We start from the raw sequence: 27,902 nt of genomic DNA, 5'->3' as shown, positions 1-27,902 counted from the left end.
AATCAATCCCTGACATTAAAAAACATCACTAATAGCCAGCTGTGGTGGTACATGCCCGTAGTCCCAGTGAGTGGAAGGCTGAGATAGGAGGACTGCAAGTTATATGCTAGCCTGGGAAACTTAGCAAGACCCTGTCTCAATTTTTTAAAAAGGGCTGGGGATTTGGCTCAATGGTTAAGCATTCCTGGGTTTAATCCCTGATGCCAAAAAAAAAAAAAGATATGAGTATGTGTATTCTGTCATTCAATAAATCAACTGTATTCCCAATAGACAATCAATTTAAATATGAAAATTATTTTATTTATTTAAGAACTCAGAACATTTCACATTTACATTTTGCGCCACAATCTGTCAGCATGCTTCTTGTTTACGATTATTTCATCTAATTCCCACATCACCTGGTTAGATGGTTAAGCATGATGTTGTTGGTACTTAAGAGATAAATGATCTAAGGTTTACAGAAATTATATGGGGGCTGGGGTTGTGGCTCAGTGGTAGAGCTTAGCATGTGTGAGGCACTGGGTTAGATTCTCAGCACTGCATATAAATAAATAAATAAAGGTCCATCAACAACTAAAAAAATAAAAAAAAAATAAGTTCTATGACCTGAGCTTGGTAACTTAATTAGTAAGGGACAAGAAGACAGGTAAAACCCAGGTCCTCTGGTCTCAGTCCTGTGATCTCTCATTTGCACATTTGAGAAACATGTTATGGATGGAAGATAACAAGGAACCATCTAGTTCAACCATTCTTTTACACATCCACCCAGTGCAGTTAGATGATTGCTAGGGTTCATACAGAACTGCCAAGAAAACAAACCTAGAATTCCAGGTCTGGGAATTCCTTTAAATCAATTATTCTTAAGAGCAAACATAAGCCACGTATCATTTTTGCCTGATAAAAACAGTTTTTTAAAAAAGATTGATTTTACAAAACTCCATACTTATTTCTCAATGTGGGAAAAAATAATGTAGACAAATTTTTTCAAGCTGACAAAAAAACAGGATGCACAATATATCATTAGCAGCCCATTTCATGCTCAGCAGCTGCATTCTCTTTTTTTTTTTTTTTAAAGAGAGAGTGAGAGAGAGAGAGAGAGAGAGAGAGAGTGAGAGAGAGAGAGAGAGAGAGAATTTTTAATATTTATTTTTTAGTTCTCGGCGGACACAACATCTTTGTTGGTATGTGGTGCTGAGGATCGAACCCGGGCCACACGCATGCCAGGCGAGCACGCTACCGCTTGAGCCACATCCCCAGCCCCAAGCTGCATTCTCCTTACCCAGTTACCTGCCAACTGCTTCTCATGGGCAGATATTGTGGAAAACAGTATAGCTCAGGGATATGTAAGGTTATGTTACATAAGATCATTTTAAATTAGCCTAGATTAGCAGAACGACCTGTCAAGTTTCTGTTTTTCCTACCAATTATGTGACTGAGCACTGGCTCACAGTAACATAAACTATATCGATTTTAAAATTAGATTGTAGACTATAAAATGTATATTTCAGAGGCTGAGTTAACACAGTAGGCGAAAACTGGGCCTTAGAGTCAGAAAATACAGGCTTAAATTCTACCTCTACCACTTAACAAGTTCAAGACTTTGGGCAACTCATTTAATATACCTTGTTCCTTTATTTGTAAAATGAGATGGCAACACTACCCCCAAGGTGAGATATGCATAACAAACATGGAGCACAGTAGCTGGTCCATAAAAATAGTTATCCTTAACTTGTCAAAGACAACCTATTGCTAATTCCCTTTGTTAATTCTTAGACTCCTGAGTCAGTTTTTTTTCCAAGTCATACTCTTTACAACTGCATAGTCATTCACTAGATTTTATTCCCCTCATTTGAAATCATTCTGGAATCTATACTGGTAGAATGGATACTAATTTTTCATCATATATTGTTAGAAGACATTAGATTAGGTCTGAATCCTATTCTTCCTCTTTCCTTCCTTCCTATTCCCCTGGTATTCACCTTAAAATCTTGGGAGAAAACTGGAAGGCAAACTTAAAAAACATTAAGTAAAATCCAATGCATTTGTGTGTTTTACTATACACTAGAGACTCTTCTAAGCACTTTATATGTAATCTTCTAAAATAATCTTTACAGTAATCTCATGTTATTATGTAGTACTATCATTCCCACCCCTAATTTAGAGATGAGGAAAACAACACACATCTTATCCAGAGACTGCTTGTTTTAGCTACTCTACCATAAAAATTCACTATCATATCAAACTTCTACTATTTTATTCAGTGAAAAGAGACATCAACAAGATTATGTATTCTGAGTCTCATTTGTGTGGCAACATCATACCACTTACCTCGCTCGTGAACATGGCACAGAAGTAATCACTACAGGCAGCCAGCACAATCCGATGGGCAGGGAAGTCTTTCTGCTCTACTCTTAATGTCACATCACAGAGGGTGTTGCTCTTCCTGAGGGAGTTCATTGAGTTGAGGATGGATTTAGCATGAGTATTTGTCATTATGTCTTTGGGGGCCATAATGCCTCCCATCAAGTAATATGAAGAAAAAACAAAAAGGGTCCTTGGATTCTGCCACTACAAGAGAAAAAAATGAAGAGCATATATGAATAAATGGGGAAACTGAATACACTCAATTAACTTTATAAATTAAGGAATCAAGAAAAGGCTTCTTCAGACCCAAACATCCACAAGTAGAGAACACTCCTATTCCTGACATCACCACCTTGATCTAGCCACCAACTATTCCAAGTAAAAGTTACCTCTTCTTCCTCTAGTTCAACATCTATGGATTTGACCAACCATGAATCAAAAAACACTGAACAAGTAAAATTTCATATGCAATGAACATGTACAATTTTTTTTCTTTTCATTATTCCCTAAACAATACAGGTAAAGAATATTTACATAGCATTTGCATTGTATTATAAATAACGTAAAGATGGTTTAAAGAATACAGGAGGATGTGAATAGGTTATATGCAAATACTATGCCATTTTATATAAGGGACTTCAGCAACCCTGAGTTCCTGGGACCTATATGCCCTGTAAAGATCAAGGGGGTGACTGTGCAAAGTTGACTTGTATGCATTAATTAAATAAACTAACAGATTACACATTTGAAAATCAGCCTAAGTAGTTTCTTGATTGTGGATGGGCTTTAGTCACACTAGATGTGTGACTTTTTTTTTTTCCCTTCAAGGATATTTCTGAGGAATGAAATGGGGTTAGTTGTTATTGAGAGAGTTTTATTTGAAACACAAAACTTTCTAAAATGAAGAAGAAAAGTCAAACTGGTCTTTAAAACCAGATCCTAAATTCTCATCAACTTGTTTATGGCTGCATTTCTCTAAACGCACTCCAGATACTCCCTCCGACGACTCAGCAAGATTCTTTTTACAAAAAAAGCACACGTTTTCCTTAAATCAACTTGGTTTTAACTCTAAGGATGCAAGAAAGGTCTGATCAAATGTCTGCAGTCTCTGAAGGTGCTCTGGGGCGTTACCGCAGGGCCCAGCCTGTGATTATTCTTAACGGTTTGTCAAAACTGACGGTAACCTTAGTGCAGAGTAGTCTTTCCTCTGGGCATTCCTGCCTGGCCGAGCAGTCTCAGCACAGCCTTCGCCCTCACCTTCCGGAAGTGATCTATTCTAGAACTTGCGTTAATATCTGAATAAAGGGGTTCCACCACCTGAGATCGGGGCGACGGTTTCCAAATTCTGGAAGGATCAACTGCAGATAAGAAACGGGGTCTCCTCCCGTGATAACCACCAGGCACCGCCAGGTGGAGGAGCGGGAGGGGTGCGGCGCAGGGGAGCCGAGGGGAGGCCGCTCGAGCCCCAGCACCCCTCCTCTCCCGGCGACTCTCCCATTCCACCTGGGAGGGCGACCGAGGATGGGGGAAGGGCCAGAATCGGGAGTTGAGGGGTAGAAAGGCGGAATGCCACCACCTCCGCGCCACTCACCTCCGCTCCCGGGCCCACCAAGCTGCGCGGGGCCCGTCCCCAGCCCGTGGGGAGGGGGTGGGGCGCGGGGCCAGCAGGCGGCTCAGCGGGAGCCGGAGCGCCGCCGCCGCCGCCCCGACCCGGAGGCTCTGGAGCGGTAACCGCGGTCGTCCCGGCTCTAGTCTCTGCGGCCGCGCGACGTGATGACGTAATGCAGCACGAGGCCCGCCCCGCCCGCATCATGTGAGGAGGCGGCATCACGTGACTGGCCTGTACCGGGTACGCGACTTTCCATACATCTGGAGGAGGCCAAAAAGAAAAGGTGGGCCAGGGAGGGGGTCGCGCAGCTTTGCAGCTCCGTGGTTGGCCGACACGGATGATTCCAAGGCTTTCAGAGCTGAGCATCTAATTGCAGGGAGTAGAATTTACCTGCGAGATATTTAGGAATCCACTCCCACAGAGAAAACCCGCAGAGGCTTCCAATTTCTTCGAGGCCATGGTCCACGATGGCCTTTTTGTATTGCCCACCGCTGCGGTGAGAGCCTTCTAAGGGCCGCGGTCCACAGGTCTCAGCATTCTCTGCATCATAAGGGGCCCAATCATCACCACTTGGGTTATTTTAATTCTTTCACTACAAGACAATAAGTGGAAGGGACCTGTGGCCACTAGCAGTTAAACACTGTGAGGGAAAATTGCAAACGGTCTTCCCAAAGAGGCCCCAGTAGCCCTTAACTCCACTGTGCTCTTCTGACTTTTGCGATGTCATCGATGCTGAACGTTGTTCAGAAATTTTGCTTCTGGTGGATTTCTGTGCACTTCTCTTATGGCTAAGAAGGGAAAGATGTTTCTTGGCCCAGCTTATGTGAATGTCCAAACTAAGTATGTTTGCTTACACGGTTTTCCTCTGTGTGGACTTTTGATTCTTAAAGATAATAAAATCATAGCCAAGTGGGCAGCATTCTAATTTTACATAACATTTCCATCTTCCATATTATACCTTCCTGATCTAAAACGCTCCCTGACATTTGCATTTTGTGGATGAGAGTGCAGGATTGGTATAAATTCTGTTGAGGATATTCTGGAATTATGAATGTAAATATACCTTGGTTTTTAAATAAATGTATCCTTCATACATGTGCATATGAAAAATTATGTATGTGCCGTGGTGTACACTGCAGCAGTTTGTAGACTGAATTGAAAACAAGGGGACTGATTCAATTAAGCGTGGTACATTTATGCAATTTAATAATAACCTATGAACAGTGTAACTATTATTTGCATTAAAAAGGCAGGAAAATAAAATATTCGTACGCTTGAATATATATAAAATATAATTGTGATAACATTGATTTCTTTGGGAAGAGGAACTGGTTGGCTTGGAGGGGGAGTCGGTAGGGGATGAGGTTTTTCAAATCTTTTGTTTCTGGACATGTGACGTAAAAATATGTACACTTTTTTTTTTTTTTTTTTAAAGAGAGAGTGAGAGAGGGGGACAGAGAGAGAAAGAATTTTAACATTTATTTATTTTTTTCTTAGTTCTCGGCGGACACAACATCTTCGTTGGTATGTGGTGCTGAGGATCGAACCCGGGCCGCATGCATACCAGGCGAGCGTGCTACCGCTTGAGCCACATCCCCAGCCCCAAAATATGTACACTTTAAAAGAAAAATAATTCCTTGTTTTCTGGATGCAAAAATAACCTTTAATGACCTTGCCCTAGTTTCTTACTGCTAAATTAAGGACATTTCCAAATATGAGAGAGAACTTAAAGAGGGATTTAAAAATTTTTTTTGTGTATATGTATGTGTATGTATCTCTCTCTCTCTCTCTCTCTCTATATATATATATATATATATATATATATATACACTATATATTTTAAATTTTTATTAGTTGTAGATGGACATACAGTATCTTTATTTATTTTTTACGTGGTGCTGAGGATGGAACCCAGTGCCTCACACATGTGAGGCAAGCGCTTTACCACTGAGCTATAGCCCCAGCCCAATATATATGTATTTTTATAATATATAAAAATATATTTATATACATAAATATACAAAATATATATTTGTTAATTATATACTATTATATATTGATATTATATATTTCACATATATTTATGTATTTATGATATTTATTTTATTTATATATTTATTTTTTATCTCTATGTATCTATCTATCCATATTTTTTTGTACCAGGGATTGAACTCAGGGGTGCTTAACCACTGAGCCACATCCTGGGTCCTTTTTGTTTTTTATTTTGAGACAGGGCCTCATAAGAGTTGCTTAAGGCCTTGCTAAATTGCTGAGGCTGGCCTTGAACTTGATATCCTCCTGCCTCAGCTTACTAAATTTCTGGGATTACAGGTAAAAGAGGCTTTTTTTAGGTATATGCCCACTATTACTGTAGTGGCACCCTCTCCCCGACAGAAAATCTTAATTAAGCTTTCCCAGAAATCTTCACCATAATTGATTATAGGAGTATGAGCAAAAGAATCTCTACAAAAGAGTTCAATGTAGTTAAGCTTCCTATTTCTTGTTGCTCTTACAATAATTAAATTTGGCCACGGGCCTGAAAGAGATCAACACTCCGGGTGCTGAACACCTCTTTACTAGTTTTTCACAAACATTTATGGATATCTAGTAAAAAAAAAAAAGTATATATATATATATATATATATATATATATATATATATACACACACACACACACACATACATGTATAACAATCTGTAAAGGTTTTCAAGGGAAGTGTGTCTGCAAATGCAGAGTGTGATAAGAAAAAGATTATTTTAAGGAGGCCTCTGGCCTTGGGCTGGAGCTACACAGAGATGTTTACATTTCGAAGATTAGAGAAGATGTTACTAATTGGGCTCCATGGTAACAGCTGGCAGGGAGAGGAAAGAAAGGGGAGAAGAAGCTCTCCCCTTCTCAGGCACTGTCCTTGAAGGGTTAACTTGCCCAGAACATTGAAAGAAAAAGCTGCTTTTGGGTGAACTTCTGCAGACTGAACTTCTGAGCCCCTCCCCTTCCAAGATGGGTATAAAGTTCTGAAACTGCCTGAACTTGGGGTTCAGGGGTATTGATTGATTACAGCGGAAAGCTTTGCCCTCTGAACCTTTCTGCAGCCAAATAAACTAGCTTCCTGTTTCCTATCCGGGGTCCTGCTTCATCTGTCCCCTACAACATTACAGGCACAGTGGCACAGCTTTTGATCTCAGTTACTCTAGAGGCTGAGGTAGATGGATTGCAAGTTCAAAGTCAACCTCAACAACTTAGCGAGATCCTGCCAAAAAATAAAAAGGGCCAGGGATGTAGCTCAGTGGTATAGTACTCCTGGGCTCAATCCCCAGTATAGGGGAGGGTGGAAAAGCCCATTTTCTCAGAGAAAGATGGAGAAGCTGTTACCAAGAAAGATAACATACTGAAGTTGGAATTAGTTCAGGCTTCTGTTTTCTTCAAGGTTACAGTCCTAGCACATAATGGTCTTTATGTAATGGTAACATTATCCTTCCCGTATCAGAATATTTCCAGTCATTTGCCTCTCTGACCCAATATTCTTGGTTTCTTAGGTACATTCTGGAGGGCTGGGTCTGAATAAGGTGAATCAGTCAGTTTCCATAAGTCATCTTGCATTTATAGTTGGACACCTGGAGTGAAGGGTAGCTACAAACAGTGGGGGAACACAGGAAATTTGTTTTGGAACTCTAGATCAAGTACATGGAGTATGTCAAATCTGTAAACAGGCCAGGCAGAATGCACTGCATTTTTGTACTGCCAGTGTGCTGGACATGAGAATGCATCTCTCAGGTTACTGAGTGTTATCCAAGCAGGGGTCCAAATGCTGCTTAGAAGTAAATTTCCTGAATTTGCACCCAGGCCAAAGCCACAGCTCCCAAGGGCTGGTTCCTGCCTCCAACTGAGGTTAGCAGAGATAAGCATGCAAACCCTTTTCAGGGGAGATGGGACTCCTTGGTTAGCTGACAAAAGGACTTGTGAGTGGATCAAGACCTTATCCCAAAGGGTTTTGCTGAACCTTACACTTTAAGGTGGATTTCCTGGACATTTCACCTTGTTCTCTCTTCCCCTTTCCTTCATGGGGTCAGACTTGCATCAAGGTCAAATGGTTCTAGCTTTGTATTTTCCTTTACATATAAACATTTTCCCCTAATAAAATCCTTGCACATTTAATTTTATCTGAGCAAATGCTTTCCTGAGAACGAGACGAATACACAGGGCATCCAAGAATTTCTTTGGGCTCTTATTCCTTTGTAATAATCTTAAGTTTACTAGTTTTCCAAAGTTCTAATTTTTCCCTAATGGAAAATGTATGACCTCTAGAGAAAGTTAGCCTAATATTTTATTTAGTGATTTATTTTATTTAGTGATTTATTTAGCATTTATACTTTCTTTGATCAAAGTTAGTGTTTTGTAACCATTTACTTATTCTGTAATAGTTACTTGTTGCTAGTTAGAAGTTCTGATAAAAGCAAGGGAGGATACTGAAATCAGGAGCAAAAGGAATTTTTAAGTGATTTGAGATTCTAGAACATGAGGCTTAATTGGTTCAGAAGGATCTGGATTCAAATACTGGCTCATATCCTGTCATCTAAGAAAAAATTACTGGTCCCTGCAGGCATTCAAGGTTAGAAAGTGTAGAACTTGAAGGAAACCTAAGGATCACATGATCCAACTTCATCTATTTCCTGTATGTCCTCATAAGGCAATCCATAGTAGCTGAGGCCTAGTGTGCTCCTCAAACTTGTTGAGGACCTTTTATGTGCTGGGCACTATAGAACAAGTAAACAAAGAAGGAAAAACAAAACCAAACAAACAAACAATGCAGTGTGATTAAAGAAAAAAGAAAGGCTAAGAAACTGACTCTACCCCTTTTCCGTCAGTAAATAAAAAATCAGGGGGAGATATTTTTCATGTTTAGAATGAGCATACAACTTACTTCACAGAAATACAGATATAAAAATGACATACCATAAGAACAAGTAGGTGCTCAATAAATATTCTCAGATCCTCATTCCATGGTCCTGTCTAGTACTGGAAAATGAAACACTAGTTTTCATAAACTGCTATGGATCTCCTTATTTCTTCATCTAGAAAATGGGTGGCGTTGGGTCAGATGCTCCTGAAGGTTCCTTCTGGTTTTACACCAGTGGTTGCAAACTCAAATGCCTCCAGGAGCCAACAGATGACTGCAATGAGTGAATCACTCTAGGTGGGACCATGACAAATTGGAGAGCATAAGCCCTACTCTTTAAAAAGACATGGCTGCTTTTGAGCTGCAATCGATTTTTCCCACTGTGCAAAGACAGACAAAACAAGTTTGTGGGCATTTGGGATGTGTAGATAATCAGTTTGTGACTTTGTTGAGGCTGGTTTTGAACTCATGTTTGTCCTGCCTCAGCCTGGGATTACAGGTGCACACCATGGTGCTCAGCAGTTTATGACTTCTGCTAACAGTTCTTTAAGTATATTTTTAAACGTATAATTGTTTTGGATTAAACAGATTACATTACATATAGGCAAGAATAAAGATTTTAGTATAAAAAGTACCCAGGTTCTCACTACCTTGTTATAAAGAAATAAATTTTAAATGTTCTGTTCTTATACATTCAGAGGTACCATTATTCGGAATTAACATTCCCCTTTTTAAAGTCTTTAACATGTCTGTATCCTTAAACTGTCCTTAATTCTGCAAATTTCTCCATTTACAAAAGGCAGTCAGACCAGATGTATTCTTCTGTATCCCTGTCTGCCAACCTTATTAATTTATTGATCCTGGATATTGAACTTAGGGCATCTCTGTCACTGAGCTACATCCAGCCCTTTTTGAGACAGGGTCTCACTAAATTGCTGAGGCTAGCCTTGAACTGGCAATCCTTCAGCCTCAGCTTCCTGAATTTCTGGGATTACAGGCATGCATTGTGCCAGGCCCTGCCAACCTTATTTGATATTCAATAACGTGTTGCTGCCAGTGTAATTATTTTCAATGATAGTGTTTCATTTTATGAATAAGCCAAGATTTATTTTGCCATTCAACAGTTTTAGACCTTTAATTGTTTGCATTATTTTGCTACTACAAGCAGTGCCAATGAACCTCAGCATAAGCCAAGGTTCTCAAGAGCAGGTTCTCTTTGTTTTTCAAGGTGAGTCATGACCCATTAATGAGTTACAAAAACAATTCAGGGGATCAGAACCAGCACTGTTTTTTAATGAAGTAACCCAGCATAGATACAAGGTGCATTTTATATTGTAGTGTTGTTTCATGAAATGTTTGGTTTGGTACGGTGCTGGGGATAGAGCCCAGGGTCACATGCATGCTACACATTTTCTGTGTCACTGAGCCACCCACTCCCAATCCCATTTCATGAAATGTTTGAATGCTATATACATACTCTATGCATGTCCACACAGTGATTCTACCAAGGTACACTTCATCGGTGGCATCCTGTCCACTCTATGTCAACACTAACACTCAATATTAGCCTTTTAAATTTGTGCCTATCTGTTTGGAGTGAAATGGTTTTCTCATTTTGGTTTTAATTTACATTTCCCGGATTACCACTTGAGATTAAGAAACTACCTGTTTGTTGGCATAGGTGGATATTTTTTAAAGGATCATTTGTTTGGTTATACAAACTTGACCCTTGAAGTAAACCCAACTTTATAATTCAAGACTCCCCTTAACTGCCTACATCAGTGGAGAAATTGTTACTACTGGCTTACACTATTGGTGAGCAGCACTCATGTCAGGTTGAGTCCATTCACCAAAATACAGAGGGCATGGAATACCTCTTGATGAGACAAACCTAAGCAAGGTAGTTTTAATAAAACTGAACTCTAAGATATGTTCCTATACCTTTGATTTCTCTAATAAAATATCTGTGCAATAAGTAAAGAAAAATAAAGTTGGATTGCAAAGCAGTTGATACTAGGAAGTCAATTAGATTGACAGGCATGTGCCAGATTGTAAAAGCCTATGACTCAAATTGTGCCTCAGCAAAATCAAGAATTTTTATAGTATTAATCCTTTGGAAAATATTTGAGACCACACATGTTAAATCTTCGAATGCCAAGTGTCTGCTGTACTTTCTTTTATTATCATCATAATCTTTGCATCAAGATACATAGCAATGATAGCAGGTTTCTTTTTAAAGCTTAGTATTAAATATTAAATATCTTTCCCCAGTTTAATTTTACATTACTCTGCCAAGAAAAAAAAAATTAAAACTCAAGTTATTTGAAGCCTGGACACACTTCCATGATTAGCCGGGCTATGTAAAAGTTGGTGTCTTATTCTTCCTGCTATGTAAGCAGATCTAGGCCCTAGAAAGATGGGACCAGGTTATAATTGTTTTTGAAAAGTGTGCTACAAAAATGGATGGCCTGTTATAAGCCAGGTTACAAAGTAAGGACAGGGAGAAAGAGAGGGACATTTTCTTTCAGGAAAAAAGAAGAAAACAATTTCTGAAGAGTCCCAGTCCATAATTTTTTCCCAAAATGGTTGAAGGAGGGAGTAAGATCTCAAAATGAGCTTCAAAGTACTGTCTCTGTGAGGGAATGGTACTTGTCTTGCCGAGGAGGGTGACTGCCAAGGAAGGGGATGACTATGTTGACCATCCCCACCCTCCCCAGCTAGGGGAAAGGGAATGGAAAGTTTATTGCCCAGTGGCTGTGAAAGTGAGCTGAAGCTTAACTGGTATTGAATTCACTAAGAGGTTTCTTCTAGAAACAGACAACTCAGACTCTTCCTCTCACTTCAGCAAAGAAGTTATTTTTAAAAGCACTTGGGAAGTTCCTCCTCCACCTCAAGGTGGGAAGGCTCAGAGAAGGGAGTCATCAGTACAGCCACCTTCCAGGCCATAACGGAATTCCTGAAGGTTGGAGACCCCATAGAAGTGGACAAAGGCTGCGGCCACCACCAGGACGTGGAAAATCTGATGGGACTGGAACTGCAGGAATAAAAAGAGAACAGCCTTTAGAATACTGGCAAGGAAGAATTAGAAATATATAGGAAAAAGCATTTGTCTTCTCTGCCTAGTTTCTCAATTTTTTTTTTAACATCATAAAAGTAACATTTGTTGTAGAAGAATTCAAAGTCTTTATAGGAGATAACACCGAAAAGTTAATATTGGCCACTTCCCCGCAGTGGTCATAATATGTATACAAACACACACTAAGTGATCCAAGTCTTTTACCACCTTTTAACTTTAGGCTGGTCACTCACCATCACAGGCCCTGCTGGAAAAGTCATTTCTTACCCATATGTCAAACTTTCCCGGAAAGAAGCGCTCAGGAATCCGAGCAGCATAAAGGCCAGCTCCGGTGATGTACATCACAGCCATGAGGAAGAACCAGCCCATCTGGCCCACTGTGGTGGCCTTGACAAAGCCCTCAGCGATAGTAAAGTGCATGGTGGGCACAACACCACTCAAGCCAAGTCCCAGGAACACTCCTGAACAGAGCAGACACGAAACTGTCAAGCAGGGAAACAGCTACTACATGGAAGGCACTCTTGTCCTCCTCTGGAATCCAAATGTTTATGATAAGTAGCTATTTTTTGGTGAAGAGTACATGTTTAAAAGTGTAGCCACAAGATGGGTTCTTATGATCCAGAATGGGAAGAAGGCTGAGTTAGTACTTAAATACCTCATTAATATTCATTATCTATTAAGGAGCCCAGGCAAAAATGATATGTCAAAATCCCGATGGTTGACCTAGGTACAAATCTTAGGTGCCAAGGCTTTAACTGACTCAAGCCAGAAAAGAATAGAATAAGCTTCCCATTAAGAACACAAAGAAGACTTTGGTAACTAAGTAAGAACTCTGACCTCCTACGTGGAGAGATATACCCACACAAATGAGGCAAGAGCAAGGGAAGAATGGGTACTTCCCCCACAACTACACTCTACATGACTGGGGGCGAGGGACTACCATCCGTTGTACTACTCTTGTTTAAATACAGTGCTTACCAAATGGTTGGCACTTGTATTTAATTCTTTTAGTTTAAAACACAGCAGTTATTAAGTCCAAAGAGCCTGCAAACTGGTGGTAAAAGGGCTGGGGATGTAGCTCAGTGGTACAGCATTTGCTTAGCATGTGGGAGGGCATGGGTTCAATCCCCAGTATTGGGGTGTGTGGGGATTACAAAAAAGAAAATTAAAGAGTGGAAAGAGTGAAAACACAGAGATGTTTATACTTATAGTTATTGACATTAGTTGTTGGCCATGTTAACACTCAAAACATTTTATTCACCAAGCCAGGCATCCTGTTTCCTTAGTAAAATGCTTCTGGTGTTTTCGTTGTAATCCCTTGGTCTGAGTACATTGGACCTGGGTCACTGAAATGACTGTGCTTGCTATATTGTTAGACTGTTTGAAGTCAAGTATAAGAGCAGTCACAGCTTTTCCTACAGATAAGTGACCAGTTGGGTAATGATCTAACAGCAAACTTGAAACACTAGTGAAAACTGAAGGCGAAATGAGCTTTGAAAATTCACACATTTTTAAAATGTGTGTGTGTGTGGGGGGGGTACGAGGATTAAACCTGGGGTACTCTACAACTGAGCTAAATCTCAGTCTCCCCATCCCTTTTCAGACAGGGTCTCACTATAGTGTCCAGGCTGGCCCTGAGTTCCAATCCTCCTGCCCAAGTAGGCAGGATTACAGACATATGGCCCCGTGCCTGGCAACATTCACATCATTTTGAAAGTTTCACACACAAATAAGATTTGGGCAGGGTTCTCAAATCTGCCAACCTCAGGGTCCAGGGTTGAGACAAGTAAGCCCAAGGTTCAAATACCTTTGAGGTTTACACTGTATCTTCCTACTTACCTGCTCTTGTTTGCCGGTGTTTAGGAGTGGCAAACCGGTCCCACTGTGCCACAATGATGGCAGAGATGCCCAGGACACAGACGATGGAGAGGTAGATGAGCCGAGGCTGTGGGGAGCAGTAGAAGGAGTAATAGAGCCACGGGACAAAGCTCCCCATAATCAGTAGAGCAATCCCTGAATAGTCCAGTCTAAAAAGGAGCCACAAAATGCAATGAGTCAGTGAGAGAAATGAAGAATCCCAAGTGGTTCATTTAACTAGTTCTTTTTGTTCTCTACCTGCTCCCAGATTTGAACATCTCTAGTCTCTCCTGACTTTCCATACAGTTAATCCTATATCCTAGATTAAAATTCCATAAGCTCAAGCACTTCTACTGTATATTAGAAGTCTTTAAATGACCCTGCTCACAGAATTCTGTCCCTCTCCCTTAGTTGTAGATACTTGAATTTAGCAGTTCTACCACAATCCAGCATCACACTCAGGAAGGCTCTAAATAGTCTCCCATTCTGACAGAATGATTTCTAAAAACAAAAACCTGAGATTTGGAGTATTATTAAGGCGTACTGTCACTTGTTTGGTTTTAATGGACTTTTTTTTTTTCTTTTTGAGATGGAGTCCAGCTAGGATGCCCAGGTTGACCTCTAACTTCCAGGCTCAAAGATCCTCATGTCTCAGCCTCCCTAGTAGCTGGGACTAGGTCCATACAACTATGCCCAGCATCAATTTTTTTTTAAATTTTTTAATTTTTTTGGTACTGGGGATTGAACTCAGGGGCACTTGGCCACTAAGTCACATCCCCTGCCCTGTTTTGAATTTTATTTAGAGACAGGGTCTCACTGAGTTGCTTAGTGCCTCACTTTTGCTGAGCCTGCCTTTGAACTCTTGATCCTCCTGTCTCAGCCCCCAGAGCTGCCGATTAAAGGCATGTATCACAGGGCTCAGCAATTTTTTTTTTTAAACAAAGAAAATATATTCTTGTTACTGGTGCTATTAGTAAAAACAAAAGAATCCACTAGCATTCCTACCAAAAACAAAAAGAAGCACACAAATAAAAGAACCTCAGGCTCAGAGTTGGGGAAATAGGGATGGACATGTAGGGCTTCCAAAAATGCCTGCGCAGCACAGATAAGCATTAGCAGGAGGAAGCATGGACAACTTGTCACGCCCTACTCTGGCTTGGGCAACAGGAAGATAAGCTAGTATGAATGGAAGGTCTTGGAAAATAACCCACTTAAGGTAGTACTGTTCAGGTAGAAAACAGATTCCACAACCGGCTTCATGAAGTGTTTATGAGAAAAGCTTTATCATTGCTGTACCCAAGGAAAAGAAAGCTTTTCCTCAAGCAGTCCCAGTCAGCACTGGGATCACAAGAGGTGACAGTGGTGCACACAGTCTTTCCTGCTGTTCTTTCAACTCACTTGGAAAAAGTCCGGGAAACTTTCTCTGAATGACAATAGACGGTGTGGAAGAGCCAGGAGAAGCTGAGGCAGAGCACTGCACCCAAAAAGAACATGCCAAAAACCACTTTCTCCTGAAGAGGGGCCATGAAGTACATATTTGGTCTAAGCATGGTCAAGATTCCCAAAAAGAGAAATAGTACGAAACCTGCAGGAGAGAAAAAGAAAAAGCCTGTGAGGAAAAGGGACACTTTGACAGCTGGTAGTTTTAAATCAGTGAACTATGGGGCTTACTGTAGGAAATGCAGTAGCAAATAAAGCCCACTTTCAGGACAAAGTGGCACTGGTCACACAAGCCCAGACAAAAGGACCATTTTTTGGAAATGTTGGCATTTTGTATTTATGGGAAATTAGGAAATAGGAGTCGCCTCCATCTAGAACAGTTCTGCTAAAGATCACAAGAGAACATCTAGTCCCAGTTTCTTTGTCTTAAAGATCAGTGATTAAGAGTCAGTCAAGGTCACTGATAGTTTAAAGGCACAATTCCAGCTATCAAACAGCCAGAACAATTTTGTTCTTCTTTCCTATGGACAAAGGCTACAACCCCTGAGTTAAGGAGTTAAAAAAAAATTGTATTTTTCCCTGTTCAAATCACTTACCAAGCAGATGGGTCCAGATGTTGCCAGTTTCAGTGTGGATGCGGAAGATGCTCTTGAAGCAAGCACGAAAGGAGGGCATGGGTGGTCTGTGGCCATGTAGCAGATAGTCATTGTCCTTCAGCCAGTCAGGAAGTACATCATATGGGATGACCCTCCAACGCCCCTCCCAGACCTAAAATATATACAATGTTTCTAGGAAAGGCTCTAGAGAACACTAGCCTCCCTGCTGCCAAGTAGATAGTGAAAAGACAATCAGTCCATAAGGATGCCAGTCAGGCGCTGGATGGTTCCAGGTCCCGGTGGGAAACCTGCCTGGATCAGAAGATACTCAAGACATAGCACAAATGGGGCTAGAGAGTACTAACCCATATTTTGACAACTTAAAAAAAAATTCCTTTGTCCTTATTTCTATTTTTAAAAATATATTTTTAGTTGTAAATGGACACAATACCTTATTTATTTGTTATGTGGTGCTGAGGATCAAACCCAGTGCCTCATGTGTGCTAGGCAAGTGTTCTACCACTGAGCCACAAATCCAGCCCCTGTCCTTATTTCTTGTGGTTTATCTGAACATGCCTCAGCTAAGTATTTTCCAACTCTTAAAGAAAATATAGTATATAGCCTCCTTTTGGCTTCTTGCAATTTCAAAATACAGTGAATAAAAAACAAAGAAATTATAGATAAGGGTTTTAAATATACATAGATTCCTTTTTCTCCAGGAAGTCTGCTCCATCCTTTCCTATAACTAAATTCTAAGTTCTTACTTGGCTGGGACTATATCTTTACAGAGTAGGGTTCTTAATTTAGGATCCATGCATAATACACAGAATCTAGGAAGTAGACAGAAACTTGGATGGGCAAAAGTATCTGTATTCTCATTTATCTATAATTAAATTTAGTGGGCACCTCAACTATAAAAGTATGCAAAAGATCTCAGTAGTATTAGCAGAAGTTGTGACTGTTACCAAAAGAAATCATATTTTCAGGGTTAGGACTGCCTCAGTAGTAGAGTGCTTGCCTAGCATGCACAAAGCCCTGGGTTCTATCCCCAGCACAACACAAAACAAACATATAAAGGAAAAAACCTAGATATTTTCATATACTCATTTGCAGAGATTTCAAAGTTTTCTATTCATCATTACTCAGAAATTACAAATTTTAAGAAAACGTTAAGATTTATCATTAACACATATTTAAGGTGTTATAAAGGAACCCATATCATTTAAATATTTTGATGACTGCCAAAGGGATTCATAGCAAAAGAAAGTCAAAACTCTCTATTTTAGACTATGTTTTGAACAAGGTCCACCGCAATATGCAGTAAACATTCAGCCAGTCTTCACCTCAACCAAAAAAACAGACGCACCAACAGGAATACAAGCCCTTCAGCCCAAGACAAACTTGCCAGCTGGAAACATCCCAGACAGGCCTGCTGACACCCTCCCCATCCCCACTTCCAGGATGAAAGCTCCAGGCTGCACCTTATATACGAACTCCTCCATCTTCTCCATGGCATGGTGGGCCTGCAGGGGAAGTGTCAGTACCCGTACCTCCTCCTCTTCTTCCTGGGGCACTGGGCATGTTTGTTCTTCTTCAGCCTGAAGGGAAACAACAAACAAAATCCAGGCGTCATCTCATAGACTGTACTACTCCTTGGTCAGGGAGATCCACAGACACCCAAACTCAACCCGTTCTGCCCAGCCGTTCTCCTACACAAGTACCTTGTGCCGCTTCTCCAAAAGCATGTTTGTAGAGTTTACAATATTGTAGTTTGAGGCTTACTAATGTTTCATAAATGCTGGAGTGAGAGAGTTCTATTCCGCATACAGGAGGGTAGACTCTAAGAGCCTAGCATAGGAGGGACTTAAGATTAGCACACCACCCTAGATGTTCTTTATCTGAATGACCCGTCCTATTCTCTAGGACAAGTGGTTCTCAACTTTCCCCAATTTCCCAAATAGTTCTTTCTTCCATTTGACCAAGTTTTCAAAACAATGAAAAAGATAAAGAGTCTCAGAGATTTCCCTAACAAGAATTGTATTCATAGTTTGTTCCCCAACTCTGGGGATGCTATCATGGCTGTAACTTTGTATCCACAGCAGCTCCCAGGAGCTTGGGGCCTCAGAACTGGTTACTCACCAAACAGCAGTTCTGACTCCTGAGGCCAACTGAGTACACCCGGGAGGGCATTTGTCTATATAGGAGACCTTTCTCCCCTAGGGCTCCAGACCATGGAGATGGGAAGCCTGGCAGCACAATTCCTTCTCTGGACTATGCTTGCTTACTCTATCTTTCCGGATGAAGGTCCCTGTAAGTACTGGGTGTCTCTCAGATTTTGTGATGCAGATTCTGCCTTGCCTCCCCCAATACTCTCTTTCATCCTAAGGAAAAAGTCCTTGGATTTATTCAATGCAATGTTATTCCAATTTTACCCCAGCCTAATGGGAAGACATTAAGCTGAATAGAACTATGTAACAAAGTTCTGGCCTATGTGTTGTGAAGTCCTTCCTGTTACTCTCATTTAAAAGAAAAGAATGGTCCCTTCTTCTCCTGTATGGTGGGGAGGTGTGATTCATTACTCCCATATCCTTTTATTTGAGAGAGATTCCTAACTTGTCAAAGCTATAGGGGTTTTTGTTTGATACATAAAGTCAAATCTATCCTGTCTCCTACATTCACTTACTGATTTCATATTAGATTTCAGGCCTTATTCTGTGTACTTTTTTTTTTTTTAAAACCCTAACATGTTGCCAGGATGATTCTTTTTAAAGATATTTTTTAGTTGTCAATGGATCTTTATTTTATTTGTTTATTTGTGGTGCTGAGAATTGAACCCAGTGCCTCACACATGGTAGACCAGTGCTCTACCACTAAGCCACAACTCCAGCCCATGCTGTGTATTTTTGGGGAGTGAAATTCCCAAAGCCTATAATGGGGAAAACAGCTAAAAAGATACTTATTATAGTTTTTTAAGGAAGGAAGTGTAGTGTTTTTTTTGTTGGTTTTTTTTTTCTTTTCTTTTTTTTTTTTTTTTTGGTACTGGGGATTAAACTTAGGGGTACTTGGCCACTGAACCATATCCCCAGTCCTATTTTTTTAATTTTATTTAGACCCAGGGTCTCACTGAGTTTCTTAGTGCCTCATCGTTGATGAGGCTGGCTTTGAACTAGTGATCCTCCTATCTTAGCCTCCAGAGCCACTGTGACTATAGGCATGGGCCACCACGTCTGGCTAGAAGGGTAGATCTTAAGAAATAAACTGACAGCCAGGCGTGGTAGTATATGCTTATAATCCTAGCAACTTGGGGAGGCTGAGGCAGAAAGATTGTATGTTCAAAGCCATGCAATTTTGCTTCAGCAAAATAGCAAAGCCCTGTCTTAAGAAAAGAAAGAGACTGACAAATGTGAGGAGAGACCTTGGTCAAGGAAGGACTCCTGGGAAGATGCCTTACCTTGTTTGGGTTGGCAATTACCCGCTTGCCCTTCTCTTCTAGCAGGGGTCCCAGTTCAGCCAGTTCCACCGAGTCAGTTTCCCTGTTACTGGCAGGAGCCCCGTTTCCCTGTGCCACCACAGATCCTTTGTGGGAAGACATCTGGCTGGTACCTCAGTACCCTGCAGCTTCAGCTTGGGAAAAGGCTGGGGTCTCTCAGCCCCAGGGGGCAGAGATCTCCCTGTGATGGCAAACACAAATATAAAGGGTGCTGACAATGTATTCCTTTTACAGTTTCACTTCTATCATTCAATACTGAGTAAGACACAGCTAATTAGTCTGTACCCTGTCTCCAATTGTAGAGGCTAGTTCACTTAAACGAAATCTATTCCTTATCCTCTCTTTAATATCACCCTTTACCCAAAACCTCATCCATTTTACTGATGAAGCCAAAAATAACCCATCTTGTTGCTTGTCTTCACAGGACCTATGATCACTGTACCAAATTGCTGCTACAGAGAATCAGGTTCTGGCCCTAAGGTCCCTCCCACAGGTATGGAGCCCATTAGATGAATCTTGCCTATCATTCCCCAAACTCATACTAAAGCAGGTCTAAGTCTGAGACTGAAGAACATAAAATAGGAAGCCAACACCTGGCTACAACTAGTACAAGACCATCTGGGCTTAGAAATGAATTTAATGCCCAGTGAACTTGGTGGGACTACAAAAGTGCACAAGTAAAAGTGCCTTGCACACAAAAGGAATTGTTGAAAGACAGATATTTGGTGGCTTATTTCTCTTCATGATCTACTAATTCTATCTCAGGATTATAGCCTGGGTAACACTTGTATAACAAGCTTTCATTGCATCTATCCTTAAGGCAGACAGTAACTTACCTGGAAGCAGGAAGCTGAAGACAAGGAGGCTGCCCCACGTTTGCCCTTTGTTACACACACACCTCATAACCAGCTTGACAAAAGCTTGTCCCAACCACCACAGCCCATAATCTAAACCCCACTCAAATTACTTTTCCAGAAACTAGACACAGGCTCACAGGTCCTTTAGGAAAACCAGAGAAACCCTGACTTCAGTTTTCTAGGAAAAGTCTCAGAAACATTAGGTTTTCTTGAGTTAGACTTCAGGTAGTGATCTTTAATGAGGCCTGAGAAAACTGGGGGACAGTTTCTAAAGATTTCTATGTTGTAAATTACTAGTTCTTCTCTCCTCCTCCTAGAGACAACGGACTTACACACAGTAATAGCTGTAGCCAGAATATTAGCATTTTCTTGTACTGATTACTCAAGCCCCAGTAGCCACAGGGCAATGCCGAGAGGGCCTGGAGTGAGATGCACTATGGTAATGGTAGAAACTTAAGCTTAGGGAGCCCACTTCTATCATGCTGGGAAGTAAACATGACTTTGTTCCCAATGTGGACATTATACCACCCATAGCTGCTCACTATATGTATAAACATCTTTGACATCTTACACTAGTTTTTATCAAAGAGTAATCACAATTCCTTATCAGGTGTGATTTTAGGTGTCAACCTAACTGGTTTATGGGAAACCCAGATAGCTGGTAAAGCATTATTTATGGGTACATCTCTGACAGTGTTTCCAGAAGAGATTGGTATTTGAATTAGTTAGATCTGAGTATGGAAGATCTGGCTCTCACTCAATGCAAGTAGACATTATCTAATCAGAACAAAAAGGGAGATGAATTTTCTCTCTCAGAGCTGGGACACATTTCTTCTCCTGTCCTTGGACATCAAGAACTCCAGTTCTATGGCCTTTGGACTCTGGGACCTGCACCCGTATCACCTGGTTCTGAGGTCCTTGGACTTGGACTGAACCATGCTACTGGCTTCCTGGTTCTCTAGCTTGCAGACAGCCTATTATGGGAGTCAGCCCCCATAATCATGTGAGCCAGTTCCCCTACAAGTCCCCTTTCATCTATCTGCCTGCCTATCTATCTGCTTTTAAATCTTTCTGGAGAAACCTGACTAATACTTCAATTGGTCCTCAGATATGGCAAGCCTCAAATTTCAGAACAGCCACATATCATGTTATGCTAACGCATAAACACAGCTGAAAACAACAGACAAATCTAGTCCAGGAGACAAAAACAATAACTCACTGTACAGCGGATCTTTATGTGGTGTCAACATATAGACAGTTCCTCTTCCTTTGAGTGTGCAAGACTCTGACAAGAGGGCTGCCAGCATGCAGACACAGAGAACAATTGAGCTCAAGAAGAACAGGAAACAGGAGGCCCCTGAAAACCTCAGGATAGGCAACCCACGTGAGAAGACACATTGGGAAATCTTTTTCAACATCTGACCTCAAAACAGTTCCTCAAAGTTAAGTACTACTAAACAGCTTTACTAAGAAATAATTTAAGCTTAGTAGTGGTGCACACCTGTAATTCCAGTGATGTGAGAGGCTGAGGAAGATTGCAAGTTCAAGGCCCACCTGGGCAACTTAGTGAGACCTTGTCTCAAAATCAAAGATAGAAATGATGGGGATGGGGTTGTGGCTGTGGCTCAGTAGTAAAGCGCCTGCCTTGCATGTGTGGGGTACTGGGTTTGATCTTCAGCACCACATAAAAATAAATAACTAAGGATATTGTGTCCACCTACAACCAGAATTTTTTTTTTAAATGATGGGAGGGGGGCAGGCAAGCTGGGGATATAGCTTAGTTGGTAGACTGCTTGCCTCATGTGCACAAGGCCCTGGGTTCAATCCCCTGCACTGCCAGAAAAAAAAAAAAAAAAAAAAGATGATGATGAAGATGTAGCTCGATGGTAGAGTGCCTTTGGTTCAATCCTCAGTACTACTACTACTACTAATTTTTTATAACATTGAGCAAAAAATACAAATAGCTCTGGGCATCTTGGAGATGTCTGAGAAGAAAAGCAGACAGTGTAGAATACTGCTACCAATAATTTAGAGTAGGCTACAAAGGCAGAAGCAAAACAAAACATACCCATAATTTTTGGTCAGAACCCATATTTCAAAATGAATGAATGAATGAATGGGGGCAAATCCGAGCCAATAAGCACATGCCTTAGCTTCTTGCCACTAGCTAAGGTTTGTGCACTTTTTCTTAAGCTGTGGGGCTTTCTCTTATCCCCTTCCCCAGAGTTAACAAACATAGTCATTGAATATTTAACAAACATATTTAGTCGTATCCACTAAGACATTCTAAGGCTCTGTACAAAATACAAAGTTGAATAAGTTATGTCATCGTCTTCAAAGAACTTTTAATCCAATGGCATAAGGTAGTTCATGATATTTCCAAATTAAGTGATACAAGACATTGCTCCAGGAGGACAGTGAAAGAACATAATCCCTCAACTTGAATGGTGTCACATGGTGCTACACTAGACTTAGTGTGTATGTATTTTACTAGAGGCAGTGAGAATAATATAGACAAACTTTTAAGCTGGACAATTAGGCTCCAAAGATCAGAAGCAGAATCCAGCTTGGTAGTCTTACTAATTTCCTCATTTGATCTGAAAAGTTTTTATATCGTCAAGTCTCTTAGTCACCATTGAAGTTTTTTATTTTTTTCAGTCCAAATCACTTGCTATTAAGAAAAATTCTTCTGATTCCCTCCAACTCTTCCATCACTAGCTCCTATATCACCCCACCCCATCTTCTAGACCCAGAGCCAGCAAACCTAACAGACACTCCAACTCATAAATCAGCCATCAGCTACAACTCATATAAAAATATATCATCATGCATTAAAGTACATACAATGGAGGTCAATGGAGATCATGTCATCATAGTGAGCAAATCCATTGTCCAGTTTGGTCTTCTAAACTGTAGCAACACAGAGACAGGAAAGGGAAAGATAGGGATCGGAGGTCTGGCAAGAAAGAAGAGCAAGTAATACTAGGCCCTAAAAATAGCACTTCTATAAGGTTGACCACTTGCAAGCAACTGGGAATTACAAGAAGTGTTTTAGTCTATTATATAAAATCAGCACAAACCCTACAGTATTCGACTGATTCTGAGTGACTCAGAAAAGCCAAAATATACTTCAACTTTCTGCCAGCTTTCTATCTCCTTAGGTATTTAGGAGGAAACACCTTTCTTCTCAAACTAGCCACACCCAGCACAACAAATTATAAACAGCCAAACTCCATCAAGTGCATTTTTGATGGGATTTCTTCAACTCAAGCTAATAAACCTTAACCACTAAGCTTTCCAACTGGATAAACCCAGGTTATTAAAAAGTAAAGCTGTGGAAGCAGGGAGGTGTTTGTGCTCTTACAAATAAGATAATCCTGTGCCAAACCTGAGGAAAAGGTTGATTCTTAATCAGCAGCTAGAGAGTTATTTCCCCTACAAGTGTTTTGGAGGCATTTATTCTATGAAACAATTTCCGACTATGACACACATTCTCCTTGGTTTTGACTCAAGCTTTTATGAGTTTTTATCTGGGGTTTCTGGACCCTTAGAGACTCTGTGGGGAGGCTCTCCAGTAGCATGATTCTCACTGTTCTCACCAGTCTAGCAGTATAGAGAAATCCATCTTCTCCTTTCTGAAGGGGAAAAATGAGTCAAGGCAAAGGCCTATTTGAAAGTTTGGAACTGCAATAATGAAGTCTCAGCTCTTCTATTTGATGCCAAGTGTCAGCAACTTAGAATCTGAAGGGAAAAATCACAATAACTTCCTTTGTAGTTCTCTTCTTGTTAAAGCTATCCCAACAGAAGAGGTCTTTTCCGTCCCAACAGAGACAGATAAACTTTCCTAATGACGTATAACCAACAGAACAAAACAAAATAAAAAAATCACCATACAGGCATATGAGAGATGTTCATGCCAGCCTGTTTTCAATACCAACTTTCAAGTACATCATAGATACATGGTCAATACAGTTACAAAACAGCATTCAATTTATTTCATGTACCCCAGAAACCCTAATTAAACAAAAGCAAACTAGGTGCATGCCTAAAAACCAATCTCTTGGAACTGGTTTGGTAAGAGGGCATTTTCAAGGACCTTTTCAATCCAAAATGACAACAAACTTTGTAAACATTAATCATGCTCCCAACTTTTATGAGCAGTAAAAGGGAATTAAATTTGAGCACAGTGAGAGGAACAAAAACCTGTAAATGACATTAGGGACAAACGAACATTAAGGACAAAATGTAACAACTTTGATGAGTACCACCACCAGGAAAAAAAAAAAAAAAAAAACCCACCCTAACAAAGCCTCTAGCTATGAAGATGACTATTAAATTCACCAGAATGATCTCACCTAGATGGGACAGGATAATGCAGTAGAGTGTTAAGATTTTCAGTCTGACTTTATACTACAGTAGTCAAAGAAAATTTCCTAGGGAAACAGAGAACAAATTTACTAGCCTAGAAAGAAGGGCAAATTCTTTTCTTTATTAATCTGAGACTACACTGGTTAATACAATATATATGATGTGGCTACAGAGAAAAGGCAAACAGAGGAGTCAGAAGCTTGAAGGAGCTGCTGACTTCCATTTTAAGAGGGGGAAATAATGGTTGTTTTCTTATAACATCGCTACCAGACTAAGTTTTGTGGAAGGATATTTTTTTGGGGGGCAGGGTGCCAGGGATTGAACCCAGGGGCTCTTAACCACAAAGCCACATCCCCAGCCCTTTATATATTTTATTAGAGATAGGGTCTTGCTGAATTTCTTAGGGCCCCGCTAAGTTGCTGAGGCTGGGTTTGAACTTGAGATACTTCTGCCTCAGCCTCCAGAGATGCTGGGATTACTGGCATTTGCCACTACACCTAGCTTTGTGGAAGGATTTTTTAAAAGGGTCTTGATAAGTAAAGATGGAAGCAGGGCATTCCAGGAGGGTACACAATGTAAACAAGGGCAGGAAAGAACACAGCCCCTAAGGCATGAATAATTCACTTTTCCATAAGAGAGTTTTAGGTAAAATGAGGCCAGACTGAAGAAACTGAAGATAGCCTAAAAGCCTGCTTATGATGGTATTCTTTATCCATTAGCAATGGGAGTGAGCCTTGTTGCTTCCTGTTAGTTTTCTAAGATTCTCTCCTACTTGTAGGCAAAGTGGTCACTTATTTATTTATTTACTCCCTAGGAATCATGTCATTTCCTGACCACTGAGAACAAAATGTTTTCGGGTTCTACTCTGTAATTAGATAATTTTGTAAAGGTCTATGTTAAGATGGACTTCCACAGATATCCTCATTTTTTTTTTTTTTTAAAGAGAGAGGGAGAGAGAGAGAATTTTAATATTTATTTTTTAGTTATCGGGGGACACAACATCTTTGTTGGTATGTGGTGCTGAGGATCGAACCCGGGCCACACGCATGCCAGGCGAGCGCGCTACCGCTTGAGCCACATCCCCAGCCCAAGATATCCCCAATTTTACGAGTGAGTCCCCAAGTACCAACCACACTATGGGTCCATAGAAATTACTCCTAGAATAAAGAAGTTAGTGGCTGCAAGCTGGGAACCCTGACATTGCAATCTGTGCAATCTGTTTAGCGCCACCCTGTCTAAATTCCTGGCAGTGTACAGATACTATAAAATCTCAGGAACAGTGGTTGCACCATCATACCCTAACCAGCCACTATCAAAAGAGAAAAGCAGTGGACAGACCCCATTATTACTTCAGCTTAAAAAAGAACCAACCATCTCCATTCTCATTTGATCGAAGACAGCAGCCTAAATATTCACCGTGGTGTTTCCTAATCCATCTTCCAAATACTTGAGGGAAATGCTATGGTTAATTTAGTAGAGTACCAAGGCCTCCTTTTGCTCCGCTAACATCAGAAACTGTAAACCCAAATTCTCCCTGTCAATTTCCTATACTCCCACGAAGCACCAGAAACGGAGGGAAAACACTTATCTATTTTACTTTCGTAAACACCAAGGGCGTGAAGACCCCAATTCAGCCTACATCAATCCTAGATTTCTGAGCGAATGAAATTTCGTTTCCCCAAAGTAGTTTGGATTTTGCTCACACTTCAGCTTTTAGGGTTACCTTACGTCAACTGTCCACCAATCTCCGCCCCCCACCACATCAAGATGAGAGTACTGTCAGGTCTGACTTGCCGAAGACTAGAGGTCTGGGAGCCTGACGCTCCCGCGGTCACCCAGGGCTGGTGGGTGCTCTCGGCTGAGAGTGGAGGTTCTGCAACCCAGGCCCGCACCCCCACTCGCAGGCTCAGCTTTGGTCGTCGGTAGCGACTAGGGCCGGAACCGGGCGTCCCAACCCCCCGTGGGGTTGAGGACACAGCACTCACCAGGGATGCCGGGCGCCGGGGGACAGCTGGGCACTAGCAGCCCACCCGCACCGGGGCTGCGGATTTGGAGGCCGCCTCGCAGGCGGCGCGCAGTGGGAGGGGCCGGAAATGTTTACCAGCCCGACCGCCGGGAAGCCGGGAGGCCCGCGCCCGCTCCAGCGCGGGAGCCGGGGACCCTGGGGACCTCGAGGCGGGCTACTTCGCGGCTGTCTCCTCCTCAGGCCTGGGCTGGGGCTGCCGGAGTCCGCGCGCAGGCCGAGTCCCCGCCCACCGGCCAGCCCCGAGGAAACTTACGGCCGGGTGGGCAGGCTCTGCTGGGGGCCGCGGTCCCCCAGCTACATCCCGCGGCACTGGAGGCGGCCTGCGGCCGAGCGGCCCGGGATTTTCAGCGCCCTCCCAGCGCCGGAAGGGGCGCGCGACCACACGGCGTCACCTCCGCAGCCGCGTCACCTCCTCGAGGCTCTACCTCACCCCCTCCAATCCCAGGCATTCCTCCCGGAGTCCCAATCGCGGGCCGGCTCCCTAGGCCCCGCCCCACGGGCCCGCCTTCCCGGAGGGGCCCACCTCCCGACTCTGCTCCAATGGCTCACGCCGACCGCCCCCAGCTTGGCGCTAGCGCTGTCCGATTGCAGACCCTACCTCGCAGGGCTCCAACGGCGGCGCGTGATGGAGAAGGAATTCCAGAGAATTAGACCGTACCCTGGGAAGGAATGCATAATTTCCCATCAAACGCCTTGTCTAGGACGAGAAATAACTTATATCTTTCCTATTATCAACGCCTATCGTTTCATCTCCGGAACAGTTTTTAATACCTTCTCGAGTCTCGTGGTTTCCTCCCACTTCCTTGTGCCAGGCGCTGAGCTAGACTTTTGTTTTGGCTCCTGTTATTTCTCATCAGAAACGGCGGGATTTTTTTTTTTAAACCAGTCTAGCTTGAGAATTCCCAACCATAGATCCTGCTCCCACGTGCACCCAAAGGGCATATCTGGGAGGCAATGTAGGGTGGGGCAACCCTGACACCCATGAACCACACACACAGAAGTGATCTATGGGGTACACCATTTTTCTTGTTCTCCCAAGGATGGTGTGCACTAACTCCATCCCAGATGCAGAGAAAGAAGCTCATTATGTTGCGTGGACACATCAGGGCAGTGGGATCAGTGATGTTGGTGCTGGCTACAAGCGTGAGCTGAGGAGTCACACAGATCTAGTTTCCTTTTCCTAGCTAGACTATGATCGTAAGCATATTACTGAAGCCCTCTAAATGATAATTACCCCAGCTGAAAATGGGGAAAATAGTGTTATTTCATTAGACCTTTGTCAGGATTAAATGAGATCATTTTTGCAGGCTTTTAGTATTAT

The 27,902-nt window shown here is 41.7% G+C and overlaps 3 protein-coding genes across 3 annotated transcripts in view; 1 reads left to right on the top strand and 2 right to left on the bottom strand.

Moving 5' to 3' along the window:
* Window positions 1–4,145, bottom strand: part of KLHL12 (kelch like family member 12) — a 31,699-nt gene extending 27,554 nt beyond the window's left edge. Inside the window, exons 1-2 of the mRNA XM_081298468.1 lie at window positions 3,956–4,145; window positions 2,329–2,568 (exon numbers count right to left, since the gene is read on the bottom strand). Of these exons, the coding sequence (XP_081154594.1) occupies window positions 2,329–2,523 (195 nt within the window). The 5' untranslated portion in view covers window positions 2,524–2,568; window positions 3,956–4,145. The remainder of the gene's footprint in view (window positions 1–2,328; window positions 2,569–3,955) is intronic.
* Window positions 4,146–11,032: 6,887 nt separating this feature from the next.
* Window positions 11,033–19,432, bottom strand: ADIPOR1 (adiponectin receptor 1; the record flags this gene model as incomplete). Its single annotated transcript, XM_081298470.1, has 7 exons — window positions 11,033–11,905; window positions 12,215–12,408; window positions 13,787–13,974; window positions 15,203–15,389; window positions 15,841–16,012; window positions 17,322–17,438; window positions 19,292–19,432. 7 exons carry the CDS (start codon window positions 19,430–19,432, stop codon window positions 11,777–11,779), a joined length of 1,128 nt encoding a protein of 375 aa, XP_081154596.1. The 3' UTR covers window positions 11,033–11,776.
* On the top strand, window positions 19,394–27,232 carry LOC308651309 (uncharacterized protein; the record flags this gene model as incomplete). Its single annotated transcript, XM_081298226.1, has 2 exons — window positions 19,394–19,528; window positions 26,543–27,232. Exons 1-2 carry the CDS (start codon window positions 19,517–19,519, stop codon window positions 27,230–27,232), a joined length of 702 nt encoding a protein of 233 aa, XP_081154352.1. The 5' UTR covers window positions 19,394–19,516.
* Between the last annotated feature and the right edge of the window lie 670 nt (window positions 27,233–27,902).

The sequence above is a fragment of the Spermophilus citellus genome (assembly GCF_964194105.1).
Source record: "Spermophilus citellus genome assembly, chromosome: 6".
NCBI lineage: Eukaryota > Metazoa > Chordata > Mammalia > Rodentia > Sciuridae > Spermophilus > Spermophilus citellus.
Note: the sequence above shows the minus strand (reverse complement) of the source record. Positions and strands in the feature narration are given on the sequence as shown.